This window comes from Protobothrops mucrosquamatus, unplaced genomic scaffold, assembly GCF_001527695.2.
Source record: "Protobothrops mucrosquamatus isolate PMUCROS unplaced genomic scaffold, P.Mucros_1.0 scaffold597, whole genome shotgun sequence".
NCBI classification, from domain to species: Eukaryota; Metazoa; Chordata; class Lepidosauria; order Squamata; family Viperidae; genus Protobothrops; species Protobothrops mucrosquamatus.
The window spans coordinates 436558-460397 of NW_015386896.1; the positions used below are offsets into that span (position 1 = coordinate 436558).

General features: G+C 34.4%; 1 protein-coding gene across 1 annotated transcript in view; it reads left to right on the forward strand.

The window, feature by feature from the left end:
• Window positions 1-748: 748 nt before the first annotated feature.
• MIPOL1 (mirror-image polydactyly 1) overlaps window positions 749-23840 on the forward strand; it is a 102610-nt gene continuing 79518 nt past the window's right edge. The window contains exons 1-6 of the mRNA XM_015817498.2: window positions 749-2191; window positions 4404-4521; window positions 6077-6182; window positions 16482-16611; window positions 18576-18609; window positions 18869-19039. Of these exons, the coding sequence (XP_015672984.2) occupies window positions 1962-2191; window positions 4404-4521; window positions 6077-6182; window positions 16482-16611; window positions 18576-18609; window positions 18869-19039 (789 nt within the window). The 5' untranslated portion in view covers window positions 749-1961. The remainder of the gene's footprint in view (window positions 2192-4403; window positions 4522-6076; window positions 6183-16481; window positions 16612-18575; window positions 18610-18868; window positions 19040-23840) is intronic.

Genomic DNA, 23840 nt, shown 5'->3' on the forward strand with positions numbered 1-23840 from the left:
CCCATATTGGTTAAGTGACTAGAGTGGAGGGTTATAATAATAAAATAACAAAATAATGATAATAATAATAATGATGATGATGATAATAATAGTAATATAATAATCAGAATAATAATCAGAATAACAGAGTTGGTAGGACCTTTGAGATCTTCTAGTCCAACCCTCTGCTCAAGTAGGAAACTCTATGCCATTTCAAACAAATGGTTGTCCTATCTCTTCTTAAAAACCTCCAGTGTTGGAGCATCCACAACTTCTGGAGACAAATCATTGCACTGATTAATTGTTCTAACTGTAAGGAAATTTCTACTTAATTCTAGGTTGGTTCTGTCCATGATTAGTTTCCATACATTGCTTCTTGTTCTGCCTTCAAGTGCTTTGGAGAACAAGTTGACTCCTTCTTCTTTGTGGCAGCCCCTTAGATATTGTAACACTGCGATCATATAATATCTAATTAGGTTAAAAATATAACTGTCACATTTGCAGGTGTCTCAAAGATAGAAAGGATATAAAATTATTTATTATTTAATAGTATTTATGTTCCATATATATTTTAGGCTGCAAATGACATAATTCCAATGCAATGGAATTAAAACAATTAAAACAAAAAACCAGGCATAAACGGGGGCCAAAAGTAAAGCAGATCTCCAACTGATTCTTGCTAGATGTCTATTGTCTATTGTCTTGCTAGATGTCTATTGGATGGGCCAATTCTTTTTTTTTTTTTTTTGCAAGTTTTTTCTTGATATATCCTGGCACTGTGCCAAATAGAGCCTCAAATTAATCTGAGGACTGTGTCAAGATTCAAAAAGTTGTTGAAAAGATGGGATATGGGGCAAATCCCAGCAAGGTGAATTTTCACAGAGGCATACATGTGCAGACTTACATTTCAGTAGGAAAAATCGAAGGCATGAATATAGGCTAAAGGAGAACACACTGAGCAATGCTACACATGATAGGAATCTGAATATTCTGATAGATCATATGGTGAATGTGAACCAATAGGGTGAAGCACCTGACAAAAGCAGTCCTATTTTTTTTAATGAGAGAAATAAAATACCAAGGTTAAGAAAAGTAATTATTTTCTGTTCTGCATAAGTCAGAATAAGACTGTTGCACCTAGTTTCACATTTTAGGAAGGGCATTGGCAAACTATAGCATGTTCAGTGGAGAGCAATCAAAATGACAAGAGACCCAGAAGAACAGTGTATGAAAAATTGTTGGATGTATAGGTATTTTTAACCAGAAGAAAAGATTGCAAGGAATTGTGACAATTATTTTCGTGTATCAGAATGGCCATCATGTAAAGATAGGGGAGAATTGTTCAGTTGTTCTAAATCCTGGGTAAGAAACAAGGGAATTTAAATATGGAAGTATATTTAAATTTGCAGATAATACAAAATTGGGCAGGGTATCTAATAACCTAGAAGAGGGAAGTAACACTGAAAGCTATATTATAGGTCAGAGACATGGGCTGAAAATAACTAAATAAAATTTAAGGGAGATATGCAAATTTCTTCACTTAGGAAATAGAAATAAAAGTTGGCAGGTAAAATGTCTGAGAATGTGTGGGCACCTGGTTGGATAATAACATGTATGAAAAGAATATTAGAGCACAGTTGATCACAAGCTGAACATGAATTAGCTATGGCCCATGGCTGCTAAAATGGCTATTCACAACCAGATCATGTTCCAAATCCATTTCACACAATCTCCACCAGGATGGCCAAACTTAGTGGATTATGGGAATTCTTCTAAAGCTCCTTTTCTCTGCAGTTTAGTTGCATACATGCAGTAATTCTGGGTCTGGATTTTTATTAAACTATCATTAAAATGTTCTTGGTTATACTTTATATTTTCAATCAGAAGAAGCATTATTATATTGTGTTTTGTACTTAATTGTTTTTATATGATCTTTAATTAAAAAGTAATATGTTGCTATCTTCCAAATAGGAACCTTTAATATGGAGCAGAATTCTGAACAAAAGAAGGATGTCTCTTTTTCTGGTTGCCTGAGTTTTCCAAATTCTCCAGCAAGATTGCAGCCTACAAGACACTCGGCCATTTGGACAAACAAAGAAATAGTCAACTTTTCAGATCAACCCATAACCAACTTAAATGTTATACAAACAGAATATGCTAAGACTTTGCATTTAAAGAATATTGCTGTGCCTGACAATGATGAAAGGATAAGGTAAGCTTTCATTCTAGATTGAACACAATATACTCTATGTTTTTTACATTACTCTTTTATCTTTTCTCTCAACATTAAAAAAATGCTTAAGGAGTTAGAGACAGAACAGTTTCACAATTGTGGATATACCAGGTTCCTTTTGAGAAGTAGCATCGAGAATGCTTCATAATTCCTCAAAATTTAACACCCAACCTTTCTTTCCATGCCAAGGTTTGCATAGTATGTATTGTGTTGTAATATTAATTAGGTGTATAATGTATTAACATAGTGTTGGTCAAATAGGTAAAATCAAATTGATGAAATACGAATAGAATGCCAGTAAACTTGAATCAGTAATTAGCTTTTTCTCACGTGATTATAGATTGAAAATATATGCACCAATGTTCATATTATGTTCATATTTTTATGTTAATAAAGAGCTAGATAATCTTTTGGGGAAGTTGAAGGGCAACTTTGAACGTTGACATCATGCCATGATTCTATCACAAAATGGCAGCCTGGTGATGCCTTGTCTTCACACAATTCAAGATAAGCTTCAATTAATCACACACCTCCCATTAACCAGTGGATAAATTGGTGTAGTTGATCTGTTTCAGCAACCCGCAAAAGCTTTTTACCAAAAGGTAAACATAAAGATATAATTGAATTGAGCTTGACAGCATCCATGCATTTTTCTTGGTCTTATTAAGGAAATTAGTTCGTCCAAGATGTTCCTTTTATTTTCCAATCTAGTCTTTGATCCTGTTATCGACCACCTCTATCAAACATCTTAGGTGCTTTGCCTGCTGAGGCAATTTACTTTAGCAATTTCTAGCTTCCCTTTATATATGTTTGTATGCTTAGGTGGGCCTGTTACTGAATATGGCCTGGACAGTCAAGAAAAGAAAGGAAAAACAGAGACATAGACAGCACCTTAAGAAATATCTACCTGGATTTTAATAGCTATAGTCTCTGCCTACTGTTGAACACAGAAATGAAGGAAAGCTATGTCACTATGGCAGCTCAATATAGTATCATTTAAAAAAAAATAGGCATACCCCTGGTGTTACTATTTTGAATCGGAATCAAGGGTTATATCCAACACTATCTTCCAGAGTACATTTGAAGGAGCTCAGAGGAAGAAGAGTAAAATGAAATACTGTTCCAAGAAAAGTCCACTCAAATAACATTAGGTGATATCCCCATTCTTTCATTAAGAAACAAGCATGCTCAGTTCCTTGTAAGTTGTTACAACAGTTGGCAACCACATTATAAGCTGTTACATATAAGTTGTTTGTGAATGGCTTGGGAAAATCCACAATAAGTCCATTTGTCTATTTCCTGGTTCCATAGCACACCTGCTAAGCCTTTAATATGAACAGTTCTCTGGTTTTTGTTTTCATATCATATATTGTATATTCTAATTTTTTCTTTAGGCCACGGGTATCAAACTCACCGCATCACTTGACGTGTTGCGACATATTGCAACCTTTTTTTTTGCATTGCTGGAGCTGGGATGGGTGCTGCCTCCACATGATGCAACTGGCTCATGGGCCGGCAGTTTGACACCCCTGCTTTAGGCCTTTTAGGTTCATCTCTTTTTCGTTTCTGTTACTTCTTCTCAATAGCAGTAGCAAGTGATGTGGGTTTTTTTTTTTTTAAAAAAAACTTTGTTACTGAGATTTCTTATTTTATAAAATTTTTATTAATTTTTCAAGTTAAACAACAAATAATACAAATATGATGCATTTACTTAGAACATAAGCAAAAAAGATAATCCTACACAATACAATTTCGGAGACGCTTGGCAGACCCCGCCTTGCATCCACCCTCATTCACTTTCCACTTCCTTCCTCCGCCTAAACCCACAACCTCTCCTCTTTCCTCCTTTCCACCTCTCTACATCCCATCTCCCTTCTTAACCACCTCCTCGAGTGCATTTACTGAGATTTCTAAGAAGTAGAATTGAAATAGGTCAATCTGCATTTTACTGTTTTAAATGTAATAGATCTGATAAGATGCAGTGACTGCCATTTGAAGCAGTGGCAGTATTTGATATAAATTGTTTCAAAATCCAGGACAGATTTCTGTCATTTCATGACAGATGCCAGGAAATGAACCTGGATTCACTCTAGGTATTCCGCACTCAGTGATGACCCTGTATTTGGCCCATGTGTGAGTGATTGGAAATCCTTTTGAATCTATCAATTTCTCTTTCCTTTTTTTTATACAGTACTTCTACTGAAAAACAAGAAGAAAAAGTCAACTCTACAACTGCTAAAGTAGATAAAGAAAAGAACATTGCATTTCTTTTAAATGAATTGGATGTTCTAAGGGCAAACAATAAGAAGGTACAACCTATTCATCTAGTCACAGATATTCATATTCTTTTTTCTAATTGATAAGGTTCAGAGTTTGTTGTTGTTGCAGAATGATTATGATAATTCATGACTTGTTGATTTTAGGATATTACTTTTGTTTCCTTGATGTGTTAAGAAATCAGCTCTATTGCAGGGCTTATGACTATGATCTTGATCTTTTTGCCAAGTATTTCTGACTTAAAGAAATTTGAGAAGATAGAAATTGTTCAGGATGTACTTTAATGTAATTAAACTTTCAGAATAATTTTAATTGTATGTAGATCAAGACAGATAAGGAATTACACACATATATATTAATCTCATTAATCTACATTGATGGGTAAGAGACCCACTGTACATTACTGAATTTTACATTTCAACTGTATTGCAGTTAGTCTGTACAAACTCTTGAAAGTGAATTCATTACTGTATCCTGTAAATGAAGATTGATATACTAATAGGAATATATTTTCTTCATAACATTAAGATTTGCAACATATTATTTTTCAGCTATATTAGCAGAACTTATCTATCAAAATTTCTTATCAAAATCTCATTGTAAAGTACAATCGAATCTTTCTCAAATAGGAGAAATTCTGAATGTTTTCTGAGTAGCAAAACAAAAATATTGGAGGAATAGGGTCAAAATCATGGTTTTAGCTTCAATGCTGTAAAATCAGATTGAATTATGTTATTACACAAATTAAGCATTATTTATTATGAATCATTTAACTAGTTTTGCTTATAGTTCTTTCATATTTTGGAGCAGACTTCTCTATCTAATGGTCTTCAGTGACTATGGGGCTATAAACCTCGGGATTCAACATAGTCCTTAGGGATGCTGAATATGAATACTAGGAGTTGCAGTCCCAATCCCTCTGGTGGAGTAGAAAGCCATTGAAATCCATGCTAAATTAAGCTTATTAATTTTAATAGCAGTGATTCAGCAATATTATTGTGCAAAAAGGATGTGAGGCATAGACCTTGGGCTGTGCTTCTCAAAAGTTTGAATTTCTGAAGCAACCTGTGATATGACCACCAACATTGTACTGTAGGTGGGAAGGAATGGGTGAAAAAGCCCAGTTATCTAGTGGTTCTTTTCAGCTTCCCATCTGTTCAGCCCTAGAAATGTTTTTTTCCTGAACTTACTACTCCACAATAGAGAATTCATTCAGTTATGAAATCAGCATTGCCCCAGTTTCATAAATCCTACTCAGTTGTTTATGGCTGCAGTCTTAGATGCCATCCCATTCAACTTGGAAGAACTAGTTTTTCAGAAGACATACCTAGGAAGCGTGGCATCATCATATGTGTCTGTGTCCCAATATATAGTACTACCACAAAAATACTCTTTCAAAATGAGCGGTGAGCAAAAAATGTAATTATTGATTTTCTTGGAAAACAGAATTTGTTTTCCTTTTTCCCATAAGAAAGACGTTTTAACTTCTTTCTCATACATCTATATATGTATATATTGCAAATTAAGATGTGCCCATGTACATTTACATTTTATATTTGTATTTTACAATATATTTGTTCTATCCAGCTTCAGGATCAACTGTGTGAAAAAGACAAGGAACTGAAGACACTAAAGCTGGACTTAGAGCTACACAAGAGTGTAGCGGAAGCTAAGATTGCAGAAACGGCTGCAGGTAAGCAAGCATTGAACAGATGGCAATATGGCTCTTGGTTGCTATATTGCATGGCCCCATTTGATATATTTACTAAAGGAGGGCTGGCTTAGCTTTTTATATATATATGAGGCTATTTAAAGTTGCTTAGAAAATAGGTGGCTTTAACATCCTGGTACCGGTATTAGTGGAAGCTTTACCTGTATTCATACTGATTTTGGCATTAAATGCATTGTTAACACCATGTCAATCCAATCACAAAAACATTATTTGTTTTGTTGGAAGGTCCTGTACAAACAAGGGAAATAATGATTACCACGGTCACTACCTTTCCAGCCAGCAGTTCAAATACTCATTTATTGTTTTAGTTCATTCAGAGTGATGTTGCCTCCACACATCTTTGTTGGAGATACTATTATAATCCTCCCAATGGGAGAACTGACCCTCATTTTGATAGATGGAGAAATATGATTTTTGATTAATGAAAACCCAGCTACTTAAGAATGGTAGAAAACTGGATAGATAGTAAGATAAATAGATAGAAAACTGATTCAGTTGAAAAAATCAACTGGATTTTCACAGTGTGTTTCAATAGCACCAACGAAGATAGGCTAGTCACTGTACACCTTGGGAAAAAATAGTTACCTCAAATATATAGATTTGTTTTGTTTGTTTTTAAAAGCTCTCATTCCAAAACACCTGAATAATAGTTATGTCTGGATTATCAATCAACTATACAGTGCATTAACTGTTTGAATTAAATGCAACAAATAACTTTGTTTTTTAGGGCATTTGCACAGAATTTTGCCTCTCTGTCTATAATGGTGAAATATTTTATTTTATATTCTTTCTTTGTCAATGAATCCTTAGAGGCAAACTGGAAAGCCACATGTTTTGATGCACAGAAGTAGAATTCTGTGCAGATTGCTGGTTATTAGGACTTACTAGTGCAAGGTTTCAGAGGCAATTTCTTTAAAGTACTTGGGAGCTCATGGGAATGGAGCTGTAATGTCAATTTGCAGACTTTAAAGCAGCTGTATAGTCTCTGGGAAAGATGTGGCTGCTTTAAGGTATCCAACATTCATAGCAAGGTACAAACATTAATCAAAGGTGCTAGTTTAGAAAAAGAAAACATGTTTTGGAGATCAGATCTAGACCACTGCTCAGCCTTATGGAAATTGCTATTCCATACAAGTGAGTTTAATATGTCTTTTGGTTCTTTGCTGAATTTTTATATTCATTCTCTGTCACACACAAAAAATCTCAAAAATGATTTTAATATAAGTGTCTAGATCCAAAGAATTTTATCTTATTTTTCTTTTTAAAAATCTATCAAACGTTATTGAGATTTTCTCTTACTTTCTGTTAATTATTGTTCTTTACACATGGCAAAAATATTAGAAGTTTGTAGTTCTCTGGGTTATATTTGCATTGCACTGTTGTTTTCAGAGACCAAGTTTCAGCTAGATGATATATGCACAGACGTTAGGTTACACTGCATGTAAGACTGTGACAACATCACAAGATAAGGTTATAATAAAATGCACATAATCTTTGGGAAAAATGTCAAAAAATAATAAAGTTCCATGCTTGAAAGACATTGGTAATATAAAATTGACAGGAGGAAGAAAACAAACTATTGTAGAAGCTGTCTGAAATATGAAGAAATGAAATTAGATTTTTACCTAACATCACTGATGAAGCTGGTTGCATCTGAAATTCAGAAATGGCTTGCCTGAAGTAGAAAGTTAACGTTTCCAGCTTGCATTCAGCTCTGCAGAGCATATGCTTATATCTTTTGTTAGATTGATGATGATGTTTGAGAAGAGGTTAGGAGGAGGAAAGAGTATGAGAGAGCAGATGGAGAAATAAAAACAGCAAAGCAATAGGAAAACATCCCACTAATATGGAGGCCCATCTGTAGTTATCATACAGAGTAAATAGGCATAGATCCGAAGCTCAGATGAAATGCAGTGAACAGGATGAGATACTTGGACACAGGACTGGTATCCACACATTATCCAAGCAGCCAGTAATCCAGCAGCTTTAAGCAGGCCTCAGTGTTTTTTGTATCTGCAAAGAAATAATGACAAGAATGACTTAACGGCAGCATAAGTGAAGAGCTGGCTCAAAATTATTATATTGGTATACTTTTCATGCTTTTATGTGAAGTTAGACTTTGGGTTGGGCATCTTTGTCTGCTTTCTGCCTTTTTAGAATTGCTCTGACTTGATTGATTAGCCAGTTCTCTTAACAATCTCCGTTTTCTGGCCACTAGAGGGTGCTGTTCCTTCTTAGTGTGGGATTTTTAGAGGTAACCACTTCATACTCTTTCCGAGCTTAACTGTGGTTGAAGAAAAAGCAATATATCTAAGGTGGGAAGTGAACGTACTATTACTTGGGATGGAAGAAGAGGATTCAAACCTGAAAAATTCAAATATGAGGAAAAGCAAGTAGAAAAAAACCTGAAAGGCTTATGAAGAAAAATCTTTCAGATATTTCTCTAGTAGTGCAAAGAGCGGGGACAGGAACAGCACAGATACTCCATAGTTTTTTTTCTAAAACAGATAATTGAAAAGAGATGAATAGGTGAAATAGTCTTCATCATTACTAGTGTAAGTATTTTGGAATCAGCTACATGAAAAGAAATTCAAAGTATCCGTTGCTATACTTTGATTAGTGTCTCTTTATTTTTTTATCAAGCACTATCTTTTCTTCCCTTTCGTTACAAATTTTAAATGGCTGAGTTAAAGGCTCATTACCTCTAACAAACCTCTTGTAGAGGACATCATATATTTCCTTAATTTAAACTCAATTTGGGGAATTAAAAATGCAGGTTTGCTATTGTAGCTTGATGGTTCGCAGACATCACCAAATACTTAACCTTTTAACTTGGTTGCGCTATCAATGCCTTCCATTTTGTTATGGTCCCTTGCCTTTCTAAGGCAGCCCCAGGAATGGTCAGGAATGATATTGGTTGCAGCCAAACATCTGGAGACATACTGCTAGATAGGTTGCTTCAGTTCAAGAGAGCCTAGCATGCTCAGAATCATCCCAGGAATAAAAGTGATAATTCTTCTCTGAAGAACAGTATTTGGAGATAATGTTACCTCCCTTCTTTTGCATCGTTTCTCATTTTGAGCTCTCTCATGTGGGCTTTGTGGGCTTTTATGCTGGTCCTGGTCCTATGAAACCTGACTGCTATTCTCTCCTAGTCTGCCTAGGAGCTATTTTTACCCGATGCCATTGTTCTCAGTTCTCCCTGTTTCTCTAACCTCCTGTCTCTCAACAGCTCCATCACTCTGCTCCTGCTTGCTTTCCATTAGCTCCATATCTATTGTTCCTCACTCACCTGCTTCTGACATCTCTGCTCTTTGCTAACAGTGGGGGTAATATGCAGGCTTTCATTCTTTCAGCAATGTGCATGCTGTAGTGTAGACGTTTACACTGGCCAGGCATTAACGCTTTCTGCCTGCGTTTTTTAAAAAGATTTTAAAAAATTGACACCAATTCCACCCAAGCTCTGGGTCTAGGAAGAATAGAGTTATGAAGGCCCAGTGACAGAGATTATCCCATTTTCTGTGATGGGCTTTGGGCAGCTCTTACTGGATGTAACATAGGGAAAATAGGCACAAACTGTGTACATCTGAAAAGCCCCATGAACCCCGAATGACCAGAATTTGCCGAGAGTTATTTTTTGCAGGCCCCCTCAATAAGATAACTGTACACCACTTCAGTAAATCTTATAAACCACCTTAAAACTCTTTTTAACTTGTTCCACACTTGCAATAACAGGGCAGGGTGTTCCAGATAAACACTGCCAGCCAGTTAGTTAATATTTGTTGTTTCATTAAAGTCCTTGGCACTTGGCCATGCTATACTGAGAAAAGATATTGGCTGATTTAAGGGTCTAACAATTGCTACTGTTTGAAACAGGAATTACTATTTGGAGAATAATAAACAGCAATGTTTCAAAACTTTCCCCCCCTCGCATTGTATGTAGGAATAATGTCTCACCTCGCTAAGACCCTTCAGCCGTTATTATCATTATAAGCATATGCAACACAAATCAATCTATAATCTTAAATGATAAGAAATAGAAGAGACTCTGAACTAAATATAAATTTGCCTTAATTTTTAGAAGAGCAGACAATTTGCTGCATGTACCTTAGAACTGAAAGCTATCTCAAATTCAAAATATAGAAAAATAGATTCTAGGTTAAATGTGTTTATTAATAATACCACTACTTTACATGAGATGAAGTTCTGAGAAACTTTTAAAACTATACAAAAGCTGAAATATGGCAAATGGTTTATTATTTTAAAACTATACAGTGGTTATATCTCATTTATTTAAATAAATGCTTTTGCACAATTATCTTACATTGTTATTTAGAAGACTGCGCCACTGTGGCCTCACTATTTGGGCCTTTGATACTTCCTGTAAGATAGTATTGGTCTAAATATAAAGGGAATTTTCAGATTTATTTTGGCAGAGATGCAGATTCACATCTGCTCTTTGATATGCTTCCTTACTGTCCCGTTGAAAATTTTTAACATCACTATGCCACTCTTTCTGTCAGTCCTTCAACTAAAGTATTAAAACTATGAAACAAGACAAATGGTTTAGTTTTTAAAATATTTCTGAATCAATTTGAAACAATTTTATTGCAGTAAATAATTAGTTTGTGCTTGGTCCAGTCAGAAACAAGAAACAAATAGTGCTAAAGTTCTTTTAGCACTGGATATTTCCTTTTACCTTTTGTCTCCACTGAAGAGAAAACTATATTTTTAGCTCACTTTGGTCTTTCTTTTTAGATGCCATTTATTTTTTCTTCTTGCATGTCATCCATTAAAGATTAGCTGTGGAAGGTTGAAGCATGGAGAGATTATGAATGACAGAACAACTGCTGCAGAATAATAATCAGTTTTTGATATTTAATGCTGTTTGACTTTTGCAGACACATTTCTTATTAACCTTTGCTACAACGAGAAATCCAGGTTCCCAATACCTCATGGAGAAGATGAATTTAAGATCCTCTTCCAATTAAACTGAAATAAGGCCAATATTGGGCTTTAGCCAAAAGATCACAATAGTTCCCAACCCTGGTGTTTGTAAATCTAAATATCTATGACATTCTATTTTTGAAGCATGTAATATATAGTTTTTCTGCATAATTTTATCCTAAATTCATTTTTCTACATGCAGAAAACACCCAGCCCTATTTTTGTTGTAGGATTGTTGTATTATGCAAATATATTTCCTAAATCTTTTATTATATGTGTCTTGGCAAATTCCAAGACCTTTAATAAGCTATAGGTCCTGTTTCATTTCACTAAAATCAGTTGGAGTTTAACTAATGGACTTTGGTGAGAAGAGATTTTTTCTCTAAAGTTGCAAAACTTAATGCACCCGTATATAGGACAGAAATGTACTTTTCAAAAACTAGTATAGGGGATAAGAAAAGTTCTTTCTTCTGAAAACTTGTTTGAAAATAAGGTTATCCTGAAAATCTGAATGCCTTTCACACAGACATTCACACAGATTGAATAGTGCATTTTGATTGTTTGGAATGATTGCTAATACAGCCTTATAGTTTCTGCTCCCATTCCCCAAACTGGGACTTGTCTCTGCATAGACATTGAATGTGCTATTGGTTATTGCTATTGTTTTGTTTTGTTTTTAACTGTAGGAATAATTGAGACTAGTATTTTAGTAGTAAATGTTGTGTATCAAGCTTTCCTATCAGTAAAAAAGAAAAACAAATCCAGGTGTCTTTTGGGAAACAATCGTTTTAAGAGCTATCCATTTGTACACAATTCAGTAGAATATATTGAGTTTAGTTGTGGATATTTTTATGGATGTGTACATAGGTGACTTTTGTCTGAAAAACTATTGATAAGTGGTAGCACATAGGCTTTCAAGTCATGTCCACTAAAATGTGTATTTTAAAAGACGCGGTAAGTTTAGTGTTGCTGGGCAACTGGCTTTAGTAAAAAAACTCAGAAATGTAAATACAGTGGAGGGAAATGTATACATTCTTATTTGCATGCCTTCTCTTTCATTTTCCCCGCTGAGGATCTAAGTAAACAGGAAAACACCAGAGTGCAAAGTCTTTTCACTTACTTTTACAGGTATTGCTAAACAGTTTGGGTATAATCAATGCATTTATAGCACCAGAAATGTAGGATCAATTGAATGCCTCAAACTAAATATATACAAGGCAATAAAGATATTGGTATTTCTATCAGTGGGTAACACACATTGCTTTATCTGCTGAGTCAATTTAAAATGTAAATGATTTGCACTCTGTAATATCTGGTTTTGTCCTCTTAAAACTGTTCTAATTCTGTTTCATTCTTTTTTTCTGTAACACTTCTATATTTTAGTGATTTAATTAATGTCAATATAGTGTTTTATCAAATAGTTATAGTGTCTGGGAACTATTGAAATAAGATCTCAATCTGGAACCTAGATAATTTTCCAGATTTGTCAGCATTTTGCTAATGATGATATATGCAAGTTGATAATTCTATATATAAGCAAATACTGCAGTATATTCTAACAACATTTCCATAGAGGCACCATGCACTCTTTTGAGTTGGAGACATTTGCTTAAACCGGTAGAAAAAGCAAATGAGCAGAACCCAACAAAATAAAAAAAATCAGAAATCTGTGAGTCATTTAATTTAATTTCAAAGAAGCTTTATCTTGCATTCTTCCCTGTTTATTTGAAGCAGAGACAAAATTGGAACTGCTATTTGTTCAGTTTCAGTTCCGTTTACATATTAACTCTGTATAGGTTGCCCTTGAAAATATTTTTCAGATTAGGAATATTTTATCTTTACTAGGGATAGCCTGAAAATAAAAAGTAGCTCCATAGTCCTTCATATTGACTCTTGTGGAGGAAAAATATCTGTGTGAAGCCATTAAAAGTCTTGTGATCAGTCCTTAACCAGCTCTGAGGAAAATCCTGGGTCACACAGAGTTCAGAGTCCTAATCTTAAATACTAACTCCAAAATCACAAAATTCTTATGACAATCTACATGCTATGGCAGTACGTTTATTTTTCACTTTCCGAAAATACCTGTAAGAATCTCATGAAATATATAAAATAAGGAATAATTATGGCAAGAATGGAAAATATTTGAATATTGAGTTTTTAAAAACTTCTTGAAGGGAGATACAGTTATGCTATCTTTTTATTCCCCAAAAAAGGCAAAATAGTGCTTCAGCATATTGACAAAGTATCTACGACAAAAGATTTTTTAAAGAATTGCACGTTATAGGGCAACTCAGAATGTAGAACAATATCTTAATTATCTTGGTTTACTTAGAAATCTTATCTGTTGTCTAAAAGGTTAAAGTTGTATTTTTTCCCTTCGTATCATGTGAGTTTTGCAGTAGACTATCTAAAACTCCTAACTATTCCTTCTTTCCAGCATTTACTATTCAGTTTCTATATTTACACAGATGACCTCTAAGAAATCAGCAAACAGACATAGATGCCCTCTCTCTTTGCCTCATCCACCACCCCTTCAAGTTTCTGTTGTTTGGAGAATCATGAACCAATGTTTATACTAGAATGATTTCTAACACCCTCTCTTGCTACTACTGTATTTTAAAGGTAGTCTGAAAGTGTGGCCAAAAGGTTTGCCAACAAAACTGGGTTTAGCTGAGAAAATATGTACACTGCTTTGACTCAGTAAACTTATACTGCAAATGATTCAGCTTCTTCATATTTGCTTTATCCCATATTAGAAAACAATTAGCTTACTAAACAAATTTGAGCATGGGGGGGGAATCTACTCTGAGTTTCTGTAATTTGACTTAGAATTACAGAATATTTGATAAGCTTGTTTAAAAGTGGACGTGTCCAAATATTATTGTAAACATCCAATGATTTGTTTTACCTGCAATATAAGTATTTTACTTAGTTGGCTTACATAGTAGCTAATAATATTTGTTAATGTAATTTAACTGCTGTGAACCTTTACTGAACAAATATTGAAATTTATACAAGTCAAAGAATGAAGATCTCTAATGACTTTTGTAAAGACTTCCTTTTAATAGTTAAAGAGAAAAGTTTATACAACACAGCCTATGTGATTAACAGCAGATTTTACATTTAATAAAACAAAGAAATATATGTATTTGCTTTACTCATTCTTGTATAATTTGCATTACTGCTATGGGTATTTAATGAGCAAATTCCAACTAAAATGCTATGTTGATTTTCTAAGTGAACTTTGAAATAGCTATGTACCTTAACTGTTTACAGTTATTATCTATCTTAAAAGTACAAGTGTGTTATTCTTGATGGATCTAGTACAATTATCTTTCAGGAAGCAAGCCATTTTGTAATCCAGATGTTTGGCTTGGTATGATACTCAAATGTTGACGGCTTGCTACCGCAGCAAAATAAGCTAAATTTACTTTATGAATAAAAAAAATATGGGATTTTTTTCAGTCATTTTAAAATACAATACACAATTGATCTGCTGGGTCTGCTTTTATGTCAACTTTCATTGAAAATAATAGATTTCTGCTTTGGCAATGTGACTGATACCTTATTCCCTCCACATGACACTGAATATGCACATTTATTTCAAGAAGCTTCATATTTCAATGAAAATGTCATTTAAAAAATACTTAACGAATTTAGCTTGGCTGAAATAGTTTGCCAAGATAAACCTAGGTGTTCCAGGAAATAGCAAAGGTGACTTTGATGCAATAGATTTGAAAATCTTTGCCCATTGTTCCAGTAAAGTCAAATAGATTACCCAGATTTTTTTTTTGCTTTTATCAGCATAATTATTCTTCCCCCTCCCTCCACATAGCAGATTGTTCACTGGATCAATTTAAAATAGAGTACTATCCACTAACATATACTAACAACATTTTTCTAAAAATGGTTTGAGATGGACAGCTTGGTGCAGCAATTAAGGTACTGCATGAAAAACTAGTAACTTTTAGTTCTTGAGACTGTCACTCTCTTTCAGCCCAAAATATTTTGTGAAGTATGTTTTGTGGAAAATATATACTGTATGCCATTTTGAGTTGTATAGAAGAAAATCAGGATATAAATCTCATAAAAGACTAGCTATTTTAAGGTCTTTCAAATATCTGTTGTAGAGCCAGCTTCAGCTAATGTGAGTTGCTCAAAACAATGCTTGTTTTTACAATAATATATTTTTCTCCATAACTGTAATAAATATCTCAGCAATGTCTTTATCTATAACCTGCTATAACCTGTGGTGGTGATGATGAGGAGAAGGAGGAGGAAGAGGAGGAGGAGGAGGAGGAGGAGGAGGAGGAAGAAGAAGAAGAAGAAGAAGAAGAAGAAGAAGAAGAAGAAGAAGAAGAAGAAGAAGAAGAAGAAGAAGAAGAAGAAGAAGAAGAAGAAGAAGAAGAAGAAGAAGAAGAAGAAGAAGAAGAAGAAGAAGAAGAAGAAGAAGAAGAGTAACTTTTCTATGATTTCAGTGATCTTGCATGGTTGCATACCAGAACAGCAACAATTTTGCAATATTACTTCTCACTAAAAATCATGTTAAATTTTGCTAATGGACCAAAATTGTTGGCAATTTTGCCTCAAAAGTTTCATAAGTAAACATTGGAAAAATGCAAAACATTTATATGAGTTTCAAAAACTTCAAACTGTCATGGGATTTCAGAAGGTTTTAAAAGTATTGTTACTGCTTTACCATCAAATTTACATTTCTTACCCCTTTATCCCCAGAAGCAGCCAGTTATATAGAACCAAGGTGAAGAACAAATGCAATGAGTCTGCATCATATCCTTTCTTTTACTAGAACTTTCCCCCCAAAAAAGGGTCAGGTTGCACTGCATGTGGAAAAAGATTATTCAAGCCTTTGCTCTGATCCAGCGTGGCTCTTTTTATATGGCAGCTTTAGTCCAGCTTGGCATCTGGTAGAATACAGCATTTCCTCAATCTTGACAACTAGCAAGGCTGGCAGAGGAATTCTGGGAATTGAACTCCACACATCTTGAAGCTACCAAAGTTGAAAAACAATGCCTTAAAGGAAAAATAATTCATTGAATGCTTTCATCCCTTAAGCATGCTTAAATAACATATCTGCATAAGGTTCAACAATTGATTCATTTAATTTAGAAAATTTTAACTGGGTCCTGACTAATATGGGTGTCGGTCTGGAAATGATTAAGATAGACGATGTTATAATTAGTTCCATGGATAAATAAATATCCATTAATTTAGAAAAGTTAAAAACAGCTATAAAATAAATAAATTTCCTTTGTGGGTCATACTTATACAATACATCCATTTACTATCTTGCAGCTGTGGTAGAAGAAATTCATTCCGCACAACACGAACATGATGAAGCCATCATGGCTAGACTGAAGTTGGCCAGTGAAGAGAGAAATGATGCATGTAAACAAGTAAGGCTACTGGAACAACCTCTTGAAACGTATGTACACATCTCATGCTTTATTCTGACTGCTTAATGTCCACTGTCTTGTGGGAAAACTCAGCTGCATCTATCACCCTTTCTTCATATGGCCACTGCATATTTGTATATGCTGTACATACCTAACTCCATGCATGCATACACACACCCACATATTTTCTAGCTTTTAGTTTGCTATATAAGGGAGAAAGTAGGAAGTACTTGGTGGGTGTTTTTAAGCAATTATATAACATGTTTCTAAGCTCCAGTGTGTGAAAGTAGTTTGTGAGGAATCTCTGTGGGCACATTCTCTTAAATTCTTGCTTCTCCTCCTTGGAATGGTTAGAAAGAGCTACATTTCTGAGTAACAGATCTTAAGCAGGACACTGGTTTTATTCATTACATTTAGATTAATTCATGTGTGATCTCAGTCTTGATCCTGAAATAGACAAGGTGATGATTGACTGAGTATGTAAGAGAGGGAAACCAGTATCGATTTATGTATGGGTTATTCAAGGAAATGTCACATTTCATCCAGGGGTTCAGATTTGGATTACAAAATTGTGAATCAGAAATCTCACTTTATAGGAAGTCAATCAGATCTTTTGAGGCCATTTTTCCATCGGAAATTAAAGTGAAACAAAATAAAATATTTTGTTAATTTGAAATACCATATATTTTGTTTTGTTTTTAACTGTAGGAATAATAATAATAATTCATCTGGAAACCTTTTTTTAAATAGGATGCAAAATGATCCAATAAGTTGTTAATATGCATTTTTCTATTATTTTTTTCTTTATGCTATTTTACAAAATACAGACATTTTGTAGTTTTCTTTAATGTGTATTTTATATTATTATATTATATTCACAGTAGTTACAGATATATTTCTGTAGTCTTATTTTTTTCAAGTGGGCATGACAAAGTTTGAAAAATCTGTAATTTTAAGGTGCACTGAGTTTTCATTTGAACTGCTAAATTAGATAAGCTTGTATAAAGGCACGAATGGAATGACTCCACTATCCCGTGCTGCAATATTAATAGGTAATTGAGGAATGCTATGCAGTATTTCTACCGCATGCAGGCTCCAGCTTCATAGATGCCTCCTAATCCCTGATTTGCATGACATCATAATTTGATTACTTGCTTTACTGATTGGTATAATTCAATTTTACAGAAAGGTTAAAATATATTTACAAGCTTTTCATTCAACTTTTTATAATATTATATCTCTTTATTCATTACCATTCTTTTGGAAATGAGGTAGTACAAATATTTTGAGCTAATAACATGCAGTTCTGCAGAAAGGTTCTGACCGAGCTAGTAACACTGAAAAATGTGTCAACTGATAAAAAAAAAATGGGGCTTGAGTGTTTGTTTTTATTCCATTATTTCAGTCTAATTGTTTGGGGGTTTAGAGAAAGTTTAATTTTCCTAAATTACTGTTAAGAAGTAAAAATCATTAGACTTTGTTCCACAGACTTGTGATGGCAATTCCATGCAGATAAATTTCATTAAAAACAGTGAGCCTCGGACAGAGGTGTTAGGATTTGAGAGCTAGAGATTTTTATTTTGCTTTGTTTTGTGTCATGAGGGATATGATAAAATTAAAATATATAATTTCTGCTGGAGGTTTATTTATGTATTTCAGTGGGTGCAGAATTAAATAAATAAATAAAAGGTGCCTCGGTGCCCCTGCCGCTGGGGAACTTTCTTCATCTAAGCACATATGAACAATTGATCCTTGTAGTCATATATAGCAGTAAACATTAATAACTTAACATTCTGAAGTCAGTGCTGAAGATATGGAGCATTATTGAAAGATGGAATCGAGCAGGTGGCACTTTAATATGTTCAGTGTCATGGTTGACTCTAAAGACCAGTAGAATGAAATTACTTGAGGGTTCTAAAGATTTAAAAAGCGAATTCATTTTGCTGCACTAAGGAAATGCTACTGATCAGGCTTTCTGTGTCCTTTTTTCTAGGCTAGAAAATATTAACCCTGAAGAAAATGACATGGTAAGCCATTCTCTGAGGAGATTTCTTGATGTCAGTCTTATATCTTAGAGGCTTAAGTTCAATTGAGTGGGTTTCAGAAACTAAGATGTGGGAAAAAGAAGAATTGACACACTAATAATGTACATCTTTGCTGCAGTATGAAAATTCAATAACTTCACTCAGTCAATTTACAATTCACATGTGCCTATTAATTAAAACCCTATATTAAATAAAGTATATTAAAACTTCTTGTCTGACTAACATAGAATGCTGTTGGTAGACATTACAGGAATTACTGAACAGAATAAACAATGCAGACACCGGTATGGCGATATGGAAGACAGGAGCTATAATTGTCGATCGCATATACAGGACCCAGAAACAGAAAAAGAAAATAACAGCTGAAGAAATGAATGCATTGATAGAAGAGAGAGATGCTGCACTGGTTCAAGTAAGTCTATATTAGTTTATTTGCATCCATTCACATATATATCCCATCATCATTGCTAAGAATATGCAGTTTTAGTTTTTAGAAAATTTCCTTATTACCCTACAAAAAGTATCACAGTGAGCTAAGTTTTACACACAGCAAAACATACACACATTCATTACTGAATTTTTCAAAATTATTTTTTTTAAATTATATAAGAAGTGGAAAATTCAGGAATTTCAAACTCTGAAGACTTAATTTAAATTCCAAATATCCTTGGAAACCGAAAGTGGGCACACGTAGAAAGGAAAAATATATATTTAACAGAAACGGGAATAAAAGAAACAGGAAACTACATATTTATCTTAAAAATGTGTATGTAAATAAAAGTAGTGAGTAAAAGTGATTAAAGCTGTTGAAAAGCAACTCTAAACTGGAATATTTATGTTGACCCTTGTTCCCAGAAGGTTACTTTCCTGAAGCAGTGGGCTGAAAACTGGAGACTCTATAGATATTTACTATTGCTATAGCAATTTTTTTTTTCACATTTTTGTTTGTCTATTATTCTTTTTTAAAAAATATAGAACACAAAATGTAAAAGGACGACAACAGAAGAAGGAAGGTTTATAATTGATCTATTTGATGTATTCAATATATCTTTTGCAATACACTTTCCAACAAGCTTTTAGAAAGTTGCTCTGAATTATAATTTGAAATAGTGCATATCTTCATCAGAAAGTCAGGTCCAAGCCTGTCTTTATAAAAGGCCTTTCTTTGAGCATTTTCTTGGCTCCAAGCTCTTGGCACCTTGAGATACGTACTTCTGTCACTGTAGTATATTGGAGTTTCAAGGAGATAATGCAGGCCATAAATGCCACTTTTATCTTAAGTATACTGCACTCCAAATATTTGATTCCAACCAGTACTGCTCTGCTTGATATATTTGAGAGCTAAATGTATTTTATGGACTTCCCAGTTGTATAATGCCAGGCAATTAACAATTTTATTACATCAGAACTTTCAAATTTTAGCTTTTAGTTTGTTCCAATAGAAGAGAATATATGTAGCTTAGGGTTGAACTGTAGAGTTCTTTGTGCTCTCTGAGGTTGGTTATTTGTTTGCAGATATTTCATTACCCAACTAGTTAACATCATCTGTGCAAATGAGTGTGGGGTTTGCTCCCTGTTTATATACAGTAGCTTGCCCTGCCAGTGTTGGTAGATGAGTGTTCTCCTTGATAATTCTTTGATTAGGATATTATTTTCTGTTAATCCCTAATATGCCAACATTTCCGCTGCTGGTGAAGATATCCAGGAGAAGTAGTATGTGGTTTTCCCTTGTGAATTTTATTCCTTTGAAAATGTTAGTCATTCATGTGTGTTCTCTACTTATTTCTTTTTTATTATGAGGAAGGTGTCGCCTACATACTGGATCTATCAGTCAGAAGACATAATGAAAACTCTGTAATTTAAAAACCTATGGACCGACTCAATCATGATTTTAACTGGAAAACCATGGGTATCGTAAATCAAATTAAATACAAAAATAGGGAATTCATGGAAATTTGGCATTTCCAAATTCCAAAATCAGCCATCATTTATCACATACAGATAAGCCACATTTACACACCATTCAAAAAAGACAATAAAAAACTGAGAGAAAAAAAAGAAAACAAAAAGATCAGAATACATTCTCTCCAGCAATCAACACCCAGATAAACAGGGATTAAAACCAGACCAGCAATCAAGCAGAAAATTATACCCCAATCAAAGAATTACTGAGGAGAAAGCCACATTTCCATCAATACTGGCAGAGCAAACTACTGTTTATGAACAGAGAACAAACTCCACATAGCTATGATGTTCCCTAGTTGGTGATGATGTTCCCTAGTCGGATAATAAAATGTCTGCATGCAAGCAACCAAGATCACAGAAGATCACCAAATATTCTACAGTAGTAATTGGTTCCCTGGTATTTATCCCCTTCTCTTTATCCCCTTAAACTATCTTTAGTTTCTGTTTAGGCCTTATTTTTCTCTGAAGAGAATTTGACATAAGTACAGTATAATATTTATGTTCTCTACTGTTCTTTGTCCCAGACCTGATCTGCCAAATAAACGACGGAAGGATTTTTATCTTGATGAAGAAAGGAATTAAGTTGTCCGTGATCCTTTATTGTGTTACTGATGTTGAGACAAATTAGTATGAACTAGCTGGACAATTTGTGGATTATTGTCTTTAATGGCAGAAAAAGATTTCCCCCGTGCCCCTTCCCCTCTCCCCCCCCAGTGTTTTAACCCAAACATCAAATTGGCAAGATAATATTTATTTCACAGTTGATAGAAAATTAGATTGGTACCAGGATATAAAAGACTAAATGCAGAAATTGGCAATTGGTAGAACTTCCATAAATCCTAGACAGCACACCCAGTCATTGGAAATGTGGGGATTGTAACCCCACTATCTGGACAATACCAGTTTGAGTATCTCTGGCTGAACTTGTCCTCAGATCTAGATATATCACAAATAATGAGACTGCCAGATCTTACTGCTCATCTGAAATAAGTGTCACTGAATATCTTTAGTGAAGAGCAGTGCTTGAACCTTACATGCTGACATTTATGCAAGTAGACTATTCAGCAATGCTTCTGAATGGGTATCTATTAAAATTGCTAACAGCTATAGTTCCAATAGCTCTTGAAGATGATTGATGAGTAAACTGAGGACTGGAGGATATTTAAGAAAGATTATGTGGTGGTGGCTAACACTGGGCTTTTGCCTTCAGTTCTAGCCATTTGGTATCAGACAAAGGACATTGCAGCAATCATAGACTTTCATTATAGTTTGATTTCAAGTAGTCTTGTGGGTATTGACATTCCTGTCTTATATGATGCCAATTAAGTTGTAATTAGCTGATAATGAAGGTGCAAATATGTTCTTGGGAGTCTTAAATTAAAAGTGAAATTGAATGTTTTGAGTGTGTCCAGATACCTATAAAAATGTATGTGTGCTATAGTTATCATAACAGGCTATAGTTTCTTCACAGGATTTAATGATACATGCATATATAATCAGTAATTGTTCACTAGATTACTGTACAAACATACAAATTACTTTTACTACGTGCAAAAACAAATACAATGGCATAAATTCAAATATTTGATATCACGTTCATATATATTTTCAAGTGACTATAAAGCAAACAACAAAACTAAACATTGACAGCACTCTTTCTTCTAATACTTTGGTTTTTTTTAGAAGAGGAAAACTGTTGACATTCAGTTGCCAAGTTGTATTTATTAGTGAAGAAGTACTGTGTGATCCCATGGAATTTCTTTCATGACTTTGCAAAGGAAATGAGAGGACTGAGATAACGTGCTTAAATAAAGAAATGATTTATATATCATTGACATGTATTACATATGCTAGTCCTTCCTTCCAAACATTAGTATTTCTGCTGATTGGAAAAGGTATTACTTACAAAGGCAATATGACAATATCCATGGGTAACTGCTTGATAGCTAAGAGGACTCTAGAGAATAGACTGCATTGTTCTGGAGGAAAGCATGGCAGACCTGCGAACAGAAGCAGTTCAGTCCTGCCATGTTATAGATCCTGTTTCTTTTTTCCCATTTCAGAGTGATCAAAGCAATTGGATTGTTTGGGGGGGGACAAGATTTCTAATTACTGGTAGTTCTTTTCCATGGCTTTGGTTTGAATAAATGCATTTGCCAGTAGTGGGCAGTATGATGAAATAACTCAGAAGAGCTGCTGGCCTTTTGCCATTTACACCTTCTGAACAGGAATGTTTAACATGAGCGACTTGGCAGCCGAGCTGAAACCTGGTAACAGAGGAAGGGCTACTGCTAGTTTTCTCTTTCTTGTTTGGGGGCAGGGAAATGGTTATTTTTTTCCCTTGCAAACAGGGAGTTCAACATTCTCAGCTGGATGTTATTTCTTCTACACTCAGGACCTGTGATTATGTTACAATTCTAGCCAAAAGGCCAAAGATATTGAATTTGTTTTGTTGTGGTGGTGGTTAAAAGAAAAACAGTTTTTTTCATAGCTGGTGTGGCACTATTTGATACTCAGCACTGAAGCAATAACGTAATTGGCAAGCAAACCTGGTTTTCCAGCTCTGAATAGTTTGATCACATCCTGCTTTGCAGGAACACGCTCATGACTGTTCATGAGCAAAATTGGCACTTAACCAGTTCATCTGAAAAGAGATCAAGTCCCTTTCTCTTTTCCTGGCATGCTTGTTAAGGGGCCTGCAGCTCCTGAGAGAGCAAAGGTTTAAAAGTAGCACAGCTGACTGCCCACCTTTATCAGTCCCAGATAGCAGCTGATAAACAATAAGTATCAATAGAACTTGTGGGTTAGTTTTAAAACAACCTTTTCTAAGGGTCAGCTTATCAAAGGGAAGCATAACAGTCTTTTTTCTTTTATACTTCCAAAGCATTCAAGCATTCTCGCTACAGGCAATTGAGCATTTCTCATAAAAGATCTGTACCTGTGAGGTACAGTAAGGGATTCCCCCACCACTACGTTAAAAACTGTTAAAACTTGCTATAAGCCGCTCGGAGTCACAAGATGGGTGGCGAATAAATTTGATAAATAATAAAGAAAGAACTAGAACAGGAGTAAAAAGAGGGACCTTCATCTAGGTATAGAAATCTGTGCATTTTATTGTTATGCTATTATGTAGGATTTTTTTAAAGATATATTGAGAAGAACATTAGTCCATGGGAATTATCATGGACCAGTTAGAATGTTAAATTAGGACTGGGAATATCCAGATTCCATTTGTCATTCAGAAAGTT